Below are 13,466 nucleotides of genomic sequence, written 5' to 3'. Positions count from 1 at the left end.
GGTCTCTGCCTCCCCCACCATCTCAGGCAGTGAATTCCAGACTCCCACTACCCTCTGCATAAAAAGGGTTCTCCCCATATCCCCTCCAGATCTTCTGCCACTTACTTAGATTGAATCTATGGCCCCTGGTTTTGAACTCTCTGCCAAGGGAAAACGGTTCCGCTGGTGTATCTCTACCCCTCACTGGCTGGGCAACAGGAGACAGAGAGTAGTGGTGGAAGGGAGTGTCTCAAAATGGAGAAGGCTGACTAGTGGTGTTCCACAGGGATCCGTGCTCGGACCACTGTTGTTTTGTGATATACATAAATGATCTGGACGAAGGTATAGGTGGTCTGATGAGCAAGTTTGCAGATGATACTAAGATTGGTGGAGTTGCAGATAGCGAGGAGGACTGTCAGGGAATACAGCAAAATATAGATAGATTGGAGAGTTGGGCAGATAAATGGCAGATGGAGTTCAATCCAGGCAAATGCGAGGTGATGCATTTTGGAAGATCTTTTCCAGGACACACATCCGGAGTGAGACTCATACAGAGTGAGAGATTTAAACTTGGTAATTTAGTGCAGTGAGGTAATTCGGTGCAGAGTGTGAGGAGGTGCTTTTTAACCCTGGTAAGTGACTGGTAAGTAGTCTCTCTTTTTCTTTTCATTGTCTAATTTATTTATTTTTATTTTGAAATTGTAGTTGTTTAAGTTTACCAAGGGTTTAAGACATGGCAGGAGATCCCAGACCCGTGTCATGCTCCTCGTGTGCGATGTGGGAGCTCAGGGACACGTCCACTGTCCCTGGCTCCTTCACGTGCAAGAAGTGTGTTCAGTTGCAGCTCTTGTTAGACGGCTTGACGGCTCTGGAGCTGCGGATGGACTCACTTTGGAGCATCCGCGATGCTGAGGAGGTCGTGGATAGCACGTTTAGCGAGTTGGTCACACCGCAGGTGAAGGTTACTGAGGGAGATAGAAAATGGGTGACCAAAAGAAAGAGCAAGAGTAGGAAGGCAGTGCAGGTGTCCCCTGCGGTCATCTCCCTGCAAAACAGATATACCGCTTTGGATACTGTTGAGGGAGATGGCTCACCAGGGGAAGGCAGCAGCAGCCAGGTTCATGGCACCGTGGCTGGCTCTGCTGCACAGCAGGGCAGGAAGAAAAATGGCAGGGCTATAGTGATAGGGGACTCGATCGTAAGGGGAATAGACAGGCGGTTCTGTGGACGCAATCGAGACTCCAGGATGGTATGTTGCCTCCCTGGTGCAAGGGTCAAGGATGTCTCGGAGCGGCTGCAGGACATTCTGGGGGGGGGAGGGTGAACAGCCAGCTGTCGTGGTGCACATAGGCACCAACGATATAGGTAAAAAACGGGATGAGGTCCTACAAGCGGAATTCAGGGAGTTAGGAGTTAAACTAAAAAGTAGGACCTCAAAGGTAGTAATCTCAGGATTGCTACCAGTGCCACGAGCTAGTCAGAGTAGGAATGTCAGGATAGATAGGATGAATGCGTGGCTCGAGAGATGGTGCAAGAGGGAGGGATTCAAATTCCTGGGGCATTGGGACCGGTTCTGGGGGAGGTGGGACCAGTACAAACCGGACGGTCTGCACTTGGGCAGGACTGGAACCGATGTCCTAGGGGGGGTGTTTGCTAGAGCTGTTGGGGAGGGTTTAAACTAATGTGGCAGGGGGATGGGAACCAATGCTGGAAGTTGGAAGGTAGTAAAACAGGGACAGAAACAAAAGGAAGTAAGGGGAAAAGTGCAAGGCAGAGAAGACATAGTCAGAAATCCATAAGGGCGACAATACAAGGTACAGTGACTGAGGGGAGCACAGTGAATAGGCCCAGTAATAACAAAAGGAATAAAACTGGAGATGTTAAGATTCAAAACAGAGGTAAAAAAACCAACATAAGTGTACTTTACCTGAATGCTCGTAGTATTCGGAATAAAGTAAATGAGTTGGTGGCACAAATCATCGTAAATGACTATGATTTAGTGGCCATTACTGAAACATGGTTAAAGGATGGTCACGACTGGGAGTTAAATATCCGAGGGTATCAAACTATTCGGAAGGACAGAGTGGATGGTAAGGGAGGTGGTGTTGCTCTGTTATTTAAGGATGACATCCGGGCAATAGTAAGGGATGACATCGGTGCTATGGAGGATAAGGTTGAATCCATTTGGGTGGAAATCAGGAATAGTAAGGCGAAAAAGTCACTGATAGGAGTAGTCTATCGGCCACCAAATAGTAACGATATGGTGGGGCAGGCAATAAACAAAGAAATAACTGATGCATGTAGAAATGGTACAGCAGTTATCATGGGGGATTTTAATCTACATGTCGATTGGTTTAACCAGGTCGGTCAAGGCAACCGTGAGGAGGAGTTTATAGAATGTATCCGCGATAGTTTCCTAGAACAGTATGTAATGGAACCTACGAGGGAACAAGCGGTCCTAGATCTTGTCCTGTGTAATGAGACAGGATTGATTCATGATCTCATAGTTAGGGATCCTCTCGGAAGGAGCGATCACAATATGGTGGAATTTAAAATACAGATGGAGGGTGAGAAAGTAAAATCAAATACTAGTGTTTTGTGTTTAAACAAAGGAGATTACAAGGGGATGAGAGAAGAACTAGCTAAGGTAGACTGGGAGCTAAGACTTTATGATGGAACAGTTGAGGAACAGTGGAGAACCTTCCAAGCGATTTTTCACAGTGCTCAGCAAAGGTTTATACCAACAAAAAGGAAGGACGGAAGAAAGAGGGAAAATCGACCGTGGATATCTAAGGAAATAAGGGAGAGTATCAAATTGAAGGAAAAAGCATATAAAGTGGCAAAGGTTGCTGGGAGATTAGAGGACTGGGAAATCTTTAGGGGGCAACAGAAAGCTACTAAAAAAGCTATAAAGAAGAGTAAGATAGAGTATGAGAGTAAACTTGCTCAGAATATAAAAACAGACAGTAAAAGTTTTTACAAATATATAAGACAAAAAAGAGTGGCTAAGGTAAATATTGGTCCTTTAGAGGATGAGAAGGGAGTTTTAATAATGGGAAATGAGGAAATGGCTCAGGTTTTTTGGGTCGGTCTTCACAGTGGAAGACACAAATAACATGCCAGCGACTGATAGAAATGAGGCTATGACAGGTGAGGACCTTGAGAGGATTGTTATCACTAAGGAGGGAGTGATGGGCAAGCTAATGGGGCTAAAGGTAGACAAGTCTCCTGGCCCTGATGGAATGCATCCCAGAGTGCTAAAAGAGATGGCTAGGGAAATTGCAGATGCACTAGTGATAATTTACTGAAATTCACTAGACTCTGGGGTGGTCCCGGTGGATTGGAAATTAGCAAACGTGACGCCACTGTTTAAAAAAGGAGGTAGGCAGAAAGCAGGAAATTATAGGCCAGTGAGTTTAACTTCGGTAATAGGGAAGATGCTGGAATCTATCATCAAGGAAGAAATTGCGAGGCATCTGGATAGAAATTGTCCCATTGGGCAGACGCAGCATGGGTTCGTTAAAGGCAGGTCATGCCTAACTAATTTAGTGGAATTTTTTGAGGACATTACCAGTGCAGTAGATAACAGGGAGCCGATGGATGTGGTATATCTGGATTTCCAGAAAGCCTTTGACAAGGTGCCACACAAAAGGTTGCTGCATAAGATAAAGATGCATGGCATTAAGGGTAAAGTAGTAGCATGGATAGAGGATTGGTTAATTAATAGAAAGCAAAGAGTTGGGATAAATGGGTGTTTCTCTGGTTGGCAATCAGTAGCTAGTGGTGTCCCTCAGGGATCCGTGTTGGGCCCACAATTGTTCACAATTTACATTGATGATTTGGAGTTGGGGACCAAGGGCAATGTGTCCAAGTTTGCAGATGACACTAAGATGAGTGGTAAAGCGAAAAGTGCAGAGGATACTGGAAGTCTGCAGAGGGATTTGGATAGGTTAAGTGAATGGGCTCGGGTCTGGCAGATGGAATACAATGTTGACAAATGTGAGGTTATCCATTTTGGTAGGAATAACAGCAAACGGGATTATTATTTAAACGATAAAATATTAAAGCATGCCGCTGTTCAGAGAGACCTGGGTGTGCTAGTGCATGAGTCACAGAAGGTTGGTTTACAAGTGCAACAGGTGATTAAGAAGGCAAATGGAATTTTGTCCTTCATTGCTAGAGGGATGGAGTTTAAGACTAGGGAGGTTATGTTGCAATTGTATAAGGTGTTAGTGCGGCCACACCTGGAGTATTGTGTTCAGTTTTGGTCTCCTTACTTGAGAAAGGACGTACTGGCACTGGAGGGTGTGCAGAGGAGATTCACTAGGTTAATCCCAGAGCTGAAGGGGTTGGATTATGAGGAGAGGTTGAGTAGACTGGGACTGTACTCGTTGGAATTTAGAAGGATGAGGGGGGATCTTATAGAAACATTTAAAATTATGAAGGGAATAGATAGGATAGATGCGGGCAGGTTGTTTCCACTGGCGGGTGACAGCAGAACCAGCATAGCCTCAAAATAAGGGGAAGTAGATTTAGGACTGAGTTTAGGAGGAACTTCTTCACCCAAAGGGTTGTGAATCTATGGAATTCCTTGCCCAGTGAAGCAGTTGAGGCTCCTTCATTACATGTTTTTAAGGTAAAGATAGATAGTTTTTTGAAGAATAAAGGGATTAAGGGTTATGGTGTTCGGGCCGGAAAGTGGAGCTGAGTCCACAAAAGATCAGCCATGATCTAATTGAATGGCGGAGCAGGCTCGAGGGGCCAGATGGCCTACTCCTGCTCCTAGTTCTTATGTTCTTATGTTAAGAGCGGACTATATGGTCAATGCAAGAGTACTGTGGAAAATTGATGTACAGAGAGATCTGAGAGTTCAGGTCCATTGTACTCTGAAGGTGGCAACGCAGGTCGATAGAGTGGTCAAGAAGGCATACAGCATGCTTGCCTTCATCGGACGGGGTACTGAGTACAAGAGTCGGCAGGTCATGTTACAGTTGTATAGGACTTTGGTTAGGCCACATTTGGAAAACTGCGTGCAGTTCTGGTCGCCACATTACCAGAAGGATGTGGATGCCTTGGAGAGGGTGCAGAGGAGGTTCACCAGGATGTTGCCTGGTATGGAGGGTGCTAGCTATGAAGAAAGGTTGAGTAGATTAGGATTGTTTTCGTTGGAAAGACGGAGGTTGAGGGGGGACCTGATTGAGGTCTACAAAATTATGAGAGGTATGGACAGGGTGGATAGCAACAAGCTTTTCCCAAGAGTGGGGGTGTCAGTTACAAGGGGTCACGATTTCAAGGTGAGAGGGGAAAAGTTTAAGGGAGATGTGCGTGGAAAGTTTTTTATGCAGAGGGTGGTGGGTGCCTGGAACGCTTTGCCAGCGGAGGTGGTAGAGGCGGCTACGAAAGCATCATTTAAGATGCATCTGGACAGGTGAACGGGCGGGGAACCGAGGGAAGTAGGTCCTTGGAAAATAGGCAACAGGTTTAGATAAAGGATCTGGATCGGCGCAGGCTGGGAGGGCCGAAGGACCTGTTCCTGTGCTGTAATTTTCTTTGTTCTTTGTTCTCACTCATGTCAGCCCTTAGTCTTCTCTGTTCCAAGGAAAATAACACCAACCTTCCCAATCTCTCCTCGTAGCTACAATTCATCAGTCCTGGCAACATTCTAGTAAATCTTCTCTGCACTCTCTCCAGAGCAATTACATCCTTTCTGTAATGTGGTGACCAGAATTGCACACAATACTCCTGTTGTGGCCTTACCAGTGTCTGATACAGTTCCATCTTTGCATCTTTTTACACAACATTGAACCTTGTGCCACCTCTCTGCCCACTCCACTAACTTGTCTAAGTCCTTTTGAAGTTCTTCACTTTCCTCGACACAGTTTACAATGTTTCCAAGGTTTGTGTTATCTGTAAACTTTGAAATTATCCCCTGCACACCAAGCTCTAGATCATTAATATATATCCGGAAATGCAAGGATCCCAATACCCTGAGGAACACCAGGAGAAACCTTTCTCCAGTCTGAAAACTATTGACCATTGCTCTCTGCTTCCTATTACTCAACCAATTTTGGATCCACGTTGCTACTGTGCCTTCTATTCAGTGAACTATTATCTTTTCTCACAAGTCTGTTGTGTGGCACTTTATCGAATACCTTCTGAAAGTCCATGTACGCCACATCAACAGTATTACCATTGTCGACCCTTTCTGTTACCTCCTTAAAAAACTCCCAAGTTAGTTAAACACAATTTCCCCCTTAGAAATCCATGTTGGCTATTCCTAATCAACTCACATTTTTTCCATGTGACGACTAATTCTATCCTGAATATTTATTTCTAGAATCTTAGAATCTCGACATTGCAGACCCGACCCATCGAGTCTGCACCGACCCCACCTGGGCTCACACCCCGCCCCCTAACCCCGCAATCCAGCAACCCCACCCAAACTTTTGGACACGAAGAGCAATTTAGCATGACCAATCCACCTAACCTGCACATCTTTGGACTGTGGGAGGAAACCGGAGCACCCGGACGAAACCCACGCACTCACGGGGAGAACGTGCAGACTCAGGGTGGTAGAGGCGGGTTGCCTCACACCCTTTCAAAAGTACCTGGATGAGCACTTGGCATGTCATAACATTCAAGGCTATGGGCCAAGTGCTGGTAAAAAGGGTAGACCGTGTTTTTCATGCGTCGGTGCAGACTCAATGGGCCGAAGGGCCTCTGCTGCATTATTATTCTGTGATTCTGATTCCACGCAGTCACCCAAAGCTGGAATTGAACCCGGGTCCCTGGCACTGTGAAGTAGCAGTGTTAACCACCGTGCCGTCCCCTTGCCAAGAAGCTTGCCAACCACTGGCTGACCTACATTGGGGCTCTCCTTACCTTTTTTGAACCAGGATGTTAGATTTGCAATTCTCCAGTCCTCGGGTACCTCCCTGAGTCAAGAGAGGACTGGGCGATTATGGCAAGTGCCCCTGCAATCTCCATTCTCACGTCCTTCAATATCTTTGAATACACCTCATCCAGTCCTGGTGCCTTTTGATCCCTTCGAGGAACAGGATTTCCTTGTCTGTCGCAATGTCCTGTCTGTCGCAATGTCCTGGGTAGTAATTACCTCTTTGGTAAAGATAGATGCAAAGTATTCATTTAATACTTCAGCCATGTATAAATTTCCTTGATTTCTAACCAGCCTTACTCCGCCTTTTATCACCTTTTCACTATTTATTTACTAGGGAAGGTTTGTGTAAGTGATGGAGGAGGCAAAGTGTGAGGGACATTGTCGCTGGTCAAATTAGAGCAGCTAGTCTGGTTTAATTTAGCGCATTTTCTTGCATTTCAACTTCTGAGCTTGCATTGATGAATCCTCAGCTGATGAGTGTGTTTCACAGTCGGAGGCCATGCCAGGCTCAGTGGTCAGACTCTGATCCTGCACCATGCCTTATTTATTCCAGGCACACTACCCAGCCAGCTGCAGCCACATGTCCCAGTGGATGGATGACGGTGGTTACTATGAAGGAATGACAATGGAAGCACAAAGCAAACATCTGGCGAAACTGATCTCCAAACGCTGTCCAAGCTGTCATGCCCAGATCGAGAAGAACGAGGGCTGTCTTCAGTGAGTCAATGTATACAGAATTGTCTTTTAAAATGTAAACTATGATTTATTTGAACAAAATAATTGGGCAGCACGGTAGCATTGTGGATAGCACAATTGCTTCACAGCTCCAGGGTCCCAGGTTCGCTTCCGGCTTGGGTCACTGTCTGTGCGGAGTCTGCACGTCCTCCCCGTGTGTGCGTGGGTTTCCTCCGGGTGCTCCGGTTTCCTACTACAGTCCAAAGATGTGCAGGTTAGGTGCATTGGCCATGATAAATTGCCCTTAAGTGTCCAAAATTGCCCTTAGTGTTGGGTGGGGTTACTGGGTTATGGGGATAGGATGGAGGTGTTGACCTTGGGTAGGGTGCTCTTTCCAAGAGCCGGTGCAGACTCGATGGGCTGAATGGCCTCCTTCTGCACTGTAAATTCTGTGAAAAATGGAAGGGACGGAGGTGGCCAGACAATCCATTGGGCCTGCCCAGCCTTTCCATTCGATTCTAGCTAGTCTAGACCTCAACTCCATTTACTCCGGATCCCAATCCCCTTTCCCAACAGCAAGCTAGTGATCTGTCTTGAAATCTCCAGCAAACTCCAGCGCCACATCCTGCAGTGGGAGAGAATTCTACATTGATACTCGTGCGTTTTCCTAATTCCTTACTTTAATGTAATAGACAGACGGAGCATGTTAGAAATAACTTCTATCCACCACATTAAGAAAAAAACCCGAATGTTTCAAGTGTACCATGTCAGAGATTTCTGATCAAGATTAGTCCTTGACTGTTATCCTTCCTTACGCTGAAAATCCTCCTTTCTTTTGCCAGCAGTTTGTTTTTTCCTTCAGTATCTCTGGCTTGTCTCCTCCGGCTGTTACGCTGCTGAAGAAGTTGGATTTCATGGCTGATAGCTGCCAAGTGGGCATTATTCCCAGTCGGTTGCAGAGACATGCCGGCCGGCATTCCGAACAAAAGCAGCACTATACTGGTTGTGCATTATCTGTGTACCCTGACACAGTGTTTTCAGAGGAACTTGCATTTTACTGTAAATCCCTGAGTCACAATGGGATGACACCAGCCAAGCCATTTCCTGTAGTTGGACTTCCTGGTGATCCATAGATGTGGTGTGCAATGCCAAGACCTTTTTAAATGGAAGAACTTTTTTCTGTACTCAGACCTTGCCCTGAAATTTATTCTAAAGCCTGTTGGTGATGTACAATCTGGGCCTCAAACCTTGTACCCTTTTAGTGGAGTAGACTGGTCCTTTTAACGGGTAGTCTGCAACACTTTCTCGTTGTGGGGTGTTTAATGGCTTTAAGAAAACTAGTGGAACATTAATGCGACCCACCTACATGTGGATGATTATCCCTGGAAACAATCTGCTGCGGGAGGTAAAATTGTAACTCTAGGTTACTGGGAGTTCCATATTGGGCTCTGATTTGTATCAGTCAAGTTGGCAAATGTGTTCTCCTCCAAATCAAAGGCCACAGCCATCAAGGTTTTGAGAGGAATTCAAGAAGAATGGTGCAATAATGAAAGGGTTCATTAGATATGGAGTAACTGCACTGAGGTCTTGTTTATCTACTTAAACCCCCCATTCTGTATCTTTTACAGCATGACATGTGCCAAGTGTAATCATGGATTTTGCTGGCGGTGTCTAAAGCCATGGAAACCGACACACAAAGATTACTACAACTGCTCAGCTATGGTGAGATCAAACACTGTCAGAATATGTAGAGTTGCAGTAACACATCAGTGTTTTTCCAGACATAGACATGTGGTTGGGGACTGCTGTGAGTGACCAGTGCCTTTTTGAATGTTGTGGCACTGTAATTATTGAACATTTCCAAAGTATTTTCAATTGTTTTGTTCACAGATTTAATTTTGGTTACTTTGTGTTTAATTCTGCACGGGTACTTTTCTCTCCTCTCCGTCGTTCATTGGAAGGTGTTTAATGGTTCGGAATGGCTCCCGTACTGCAGTCATTCTGCTATCTAGCCCAAGTGGCTATTCTTCAACTGTGGAAGACTTCATAGCAGAGCCTGATTCTACTCTCACCTAAATGATATCCTCAAGTGGAACACTGTCCCTGCCTGGCCCAAAGCCCACTAATCCCAGCAAAGCTCTAAACAACTCGTGTCTTTGATCAAATCACTCAGTAGAAATATGCAATTGCATCTTGCACTCTCCTGGTCTTTTTTGTTCATTATGGAGCCATGCTACATGGTACACCACCCAACTGAGACCATGCGAGCCCAACAGTCAAATGTGTTTCTGCTGTTCCACCCCTGGCTTCGGGGGGAAGAGGAAATGGGGAATTCTGCACAGTGATGTCCTAATTTGTGTCGATTTGCCCTATTCTTTCCTTTGATCACTGAGAAAGCCAGGCCACAGCTCTTTGGCATAAGCCTCACACGAAGGAAACGGGAAGATGAGCTAAATGAAGAGGTAATCAGGCAACACACGGCTCAGCTTTTTGGAGCTTGACAATTGTGTGAAAACGAGAAAGAACTTTTAACAATAAGATAACGCAGGACGGTTACAATTCTCTGTTATATTCTCTTGTTTGTCGGGCACTTATCAATTGGAGATGTTTTGAAATGAAGCTCTGAAATGGTGGTGTGTTTGCACAGGTCAGTAAAGCTGCACGACAAGAGAAGCGATTCCATGATTATAACGAGCGATGCACCTTCCACCATCAGGCAAGGGTGAGTATACGGTACTTCAATCCAGACCCTGTTTGAAACTATCTCCATACTGCTAACTCTGTATTAACATGGCAACCTGCGACTGAGGCCTAACAGTGGAAGATTGATTTCTGACAGGATTCTGATGAGGTTTTGATTCGATGGCAGTTATTTAATGAATCTGTCGGATGGCTAATGGAGTATCGCAAAGGGGCTGGAGGATATAAGTGAGGAAATGACGCTATGTTATAGAGCCTTGGTCAGAATCCATCTAGAGTAACTGCCCAATTCTGGGCAGTGCACTTCAGGAAATATTTACTGGCCGTGGCAATGGTGTATTGCAGATTTGCCTGTGTGGTGCTGGTTCTTAAAAGGGTTAAGATGTGAAGAGAACTTACCCAAAATTTCTCTTCTAAATCATGAGCCCAGGAAGTTGAGAAGTGATACAACCTCTGTATTTAAAATACTTTGATAAAGATAAAGTATCAGAGGGTGGGGGTGGTGGTGGTGGTGGTGCAGGGTTGGGTGGGGGGCAGGGTTGTGTGAATGGGAGTGGGGGGGTGTAGGGTTGTGTGGGGGGGATGGGGGTGGTGAAGGGTTGGGGTGGGGGTGGTGGTGGTGCAGGGTTGGGTGGGGGGCAGGGCTGCGTGGGTGGGGGATTCAGGGTTGTGTGTAGGGGGGTGCAGGGTTGTGGGGGGTGGGGTGGTGCAGGGTTGTGTGGGGGTGGGGTGGTGGTGGTGCAGGCGTTGGGGTGGTGGTGGTGCAGGGTGGGGGTGGTGCAAGGTTGGGTGGGGGGCAGGGTTGTGTGAATGGGGGTGGGGTGGTGCAGGGTTGGGGTGGGGCAGGTTTGTGGGGGGGGAGTGCAGGGTTGTGTGGGGGTGGGGTGGTGCAGGGTTGGGGTGGGGGGGTTGCAGGGTTGTGTGTGTGGGGGGGGGTGGGGCAGGGTTGTGGGGCGGGGGTGATGCAGGGTTGGGGGTGGGGTGGGTTAGGGTTGTTGGGGGTGGGGGGCAGGGTTGTGTGTGGGGGGTGGGCTCGCGTGATGCCCGGTCTGGGGAGGTGGGAGTTTGGGGAAGTGTGGCTGCTGTTGGTTTCTGATTATTTGATGTCAGAGGAACTGGGAGGGGGAGCACGTGCTTGTTCTCTGTCCGATTGTTCTCCGGTGTCTGATTGTTCTCGGTGTCTGATTGTTCTCGGTGTCTGATTGTTCTCGGTGTCTGATTGTTCTCAGTGTCTGATTGTTCTCAGTGTCTGATTGTTCTCAGTGTCTGATTGTTCTCAGTGTCTGATTGTTCTCAGTGTCTGATTGTTCTCAGTGTCTGATTGTTCTCAGTGTCTGATTGTTCTCAGTGTCTGATTGTTCTCAGTGTCTGATTGTTCTCCGGTGTCTGATTGTTCTCTGTGTCTGATTGTTCTCTGTGTCTGATTGTTCTCTGTGTCTGATTGTTCTCTGTGTCTGATTGTTCTCTGTGTCTGATTGTTCTCTGTGTCTGATTGTTCTCTGTGTCTGATTGTTCTCTGTGTCTGATTGTTCTCTGTGTCTGATTGTTCTCTGTGTCTGATTGTTCTCTGTGTCTGATTGTTCTCTGTGTCTGATTGTTCTCTGTGTCTGATTGTTCTCTGTGTCTGATTGTTCTCTGTGTCTGGTTGTTCTCTGTGTCTGGTTGTTCTCTGTGTCTGGTTGTTCTCTGTGTCTGGTTGTTCTCTGTGTCTGATTGTTCTCTGTGTCTGATTGTTCTCTGTGTCTGATTGTTCTCTGTGTCTGATTGTTCTCTGTGTCTGATTGTTCTCTGTGTCTGATTGTTCTCTGTGTCTGATTGTTCTCTGTGGCTGATTGTTCTCTGTGGCTGATTGTTCTCTGTGGCTGATTGTTCTCTGTGGCTGATTGTTCTCTGTGGCTGATTGTTCTCTGTGGCTGATTGTTCTCTGTGGCTGATTGTTCTCTGTGGCTGATTGTTCTCTGTGGCTGATTGTTCTCTGTGGCTGATTGTTCTCTGAGTTTGATTGTTCTCCTGTGTCTGATTGTTCTCCTGTGTCTGATTGTTCTCCTGTGTCTGATTGTTCTCCTGTGTCTGATTGTTCTCCTGTGTCTGATTGTTCTCCTGTGTCTGATTGTTCTCCTGTGTCTGATTGTTCTCCTGTGGCTGATTGTTCTCCTGTGGCTGATTGTTCTCCTGTGGCTGATTGTTCTCCTGTGGCTGATTGTTCTCCTGTGGCTGATTGTTCTCCTGTGGCTGATTGTTCTCCTGTGGCTGATTGTTCTCCTGTGGCTGATTGTTCTCCTGTGGCTGATTGTTCTCCGGTGAAGCGATGGATTATTCTGCCACAGGCTGAGAAGTCCACTGCTGATTAACAGAATCTCTGTCCAGGAAACAACTTTAAACTTTATTTTTAATTTGTTACAGGACTTTGCCATTAATTTGGAAGCAAAAGTATCCTCAATAAATGAAGCCTTGCAAATGAAGTCACTAACATTCGTTATTGATGCCTGTAAAATGCTTGCTCAGGCGAGGAAGGTGAGTAACAGCCCAGTAAACCATTCTTCCATTGACTGCCCAGGAAACCGCTCTTCCATTGACTGCCCAGGAAACCGCTCTCTGAGTAAGTGCCCGGTAAACCGCTCTTCCAGTAACTGCCCAGTAAACCGCTCTTCCAGTAACTGCCCGGTAAACAGCTCTTCCAGTAACAGCCCAGTAAACCGCTCTTCCAGTAACAGCCCAGTAAACCGCTCTTCAAGTAACTGCCCAGTAAACCGCTCTTCCATTGACTGCCCAGTAAACCGCTCTTCCAGTAACAGCCCAGTAAACCGCTCTTCGAGTAACAGCCCAGTAAACCGCTCTTCGAGTAACAGCCCAGTAAACCGCTCTTCCAGTAACAGCCCAGTAAACCGCTCTTCGAGTAACAGCCCAGTAAACCGCTCTTCGAGTAACTGCCCAGTAAACCGCTCTTCCAGTAACTGCCCAGTAAACCGCCCTTCCAGTAACAGCCCAGTAAACCGTTCTTCGAGTAACAGCCCAGTAAACCGCTCTTCCAGTAACAGCCCAGTAAACCGCTCTTCCAGTAACTGCCCAGGAAACCGCTCTTCCAGTAACAGCCCAGTAAACCGCTCTTCCAGTAACTGCCCAGTAAACCGCTCTTCCAGTAACTGCCCAGTAAACCGCCCTTCCAGTAACTGCCCAGTAAACCGCTCTTCCATTGACTGCCCAGTAAACCGCT

At 46.7% G+C, this 13,466-nt stretch overlaps 1 protein-coding gene across 2 annotated transcripts in view; it reads left to right on the top strand.

Annotated features, from left to right (window-relative positions):
• Positions 1-13,466, top strand: part of LOC119966977 (cullin-9) — a 176,785-nt gene that overhangs the window by 148,717 nt on the left and 14,602 nt on the right. For both annotated transcript variants that reach the window (XM_038798952.1, XM_038798951.1), the window contains exons 28-31: positions 7,431-7,594; positions 9,181-9,274; positions 10,200-10,274; positions 12,656-12,766. In XM_038798952.1, coding sequence (XP_038654880.1) covers positions 7,431-7,594; positions 9,181-9,274; positions 10,200-10,274; positions 12,656-12,766 — 444 coding nt within the window. The remainder of the gene's footprint in view (positions 1-7,430; positions 7,595-9,180; positions 9,275-10,199; positions 10,275-12,655; positions 12,767-13,466) is intronic.

The sequence above is a fragment of the Scyliorhinus canicula genome, chromosome 6 (assembly GCF_902713615.1).
Source record: "Scyliorhinus canicula chromosome 6, sScyCan1.1, whole genome shotgun sequence".
Classification (NCBI taxonomy): domain Eukaryota; kingdom Metazoa; phylum Chordata; class Chondrichthyes; order Carcharhiniformes; family Scyliorhinidae; genus Scyliorhinus; species Scyliorhinus canicula.
This window is presented reverse-complemented; position numbering and strand designations above follow the sequence as displayed.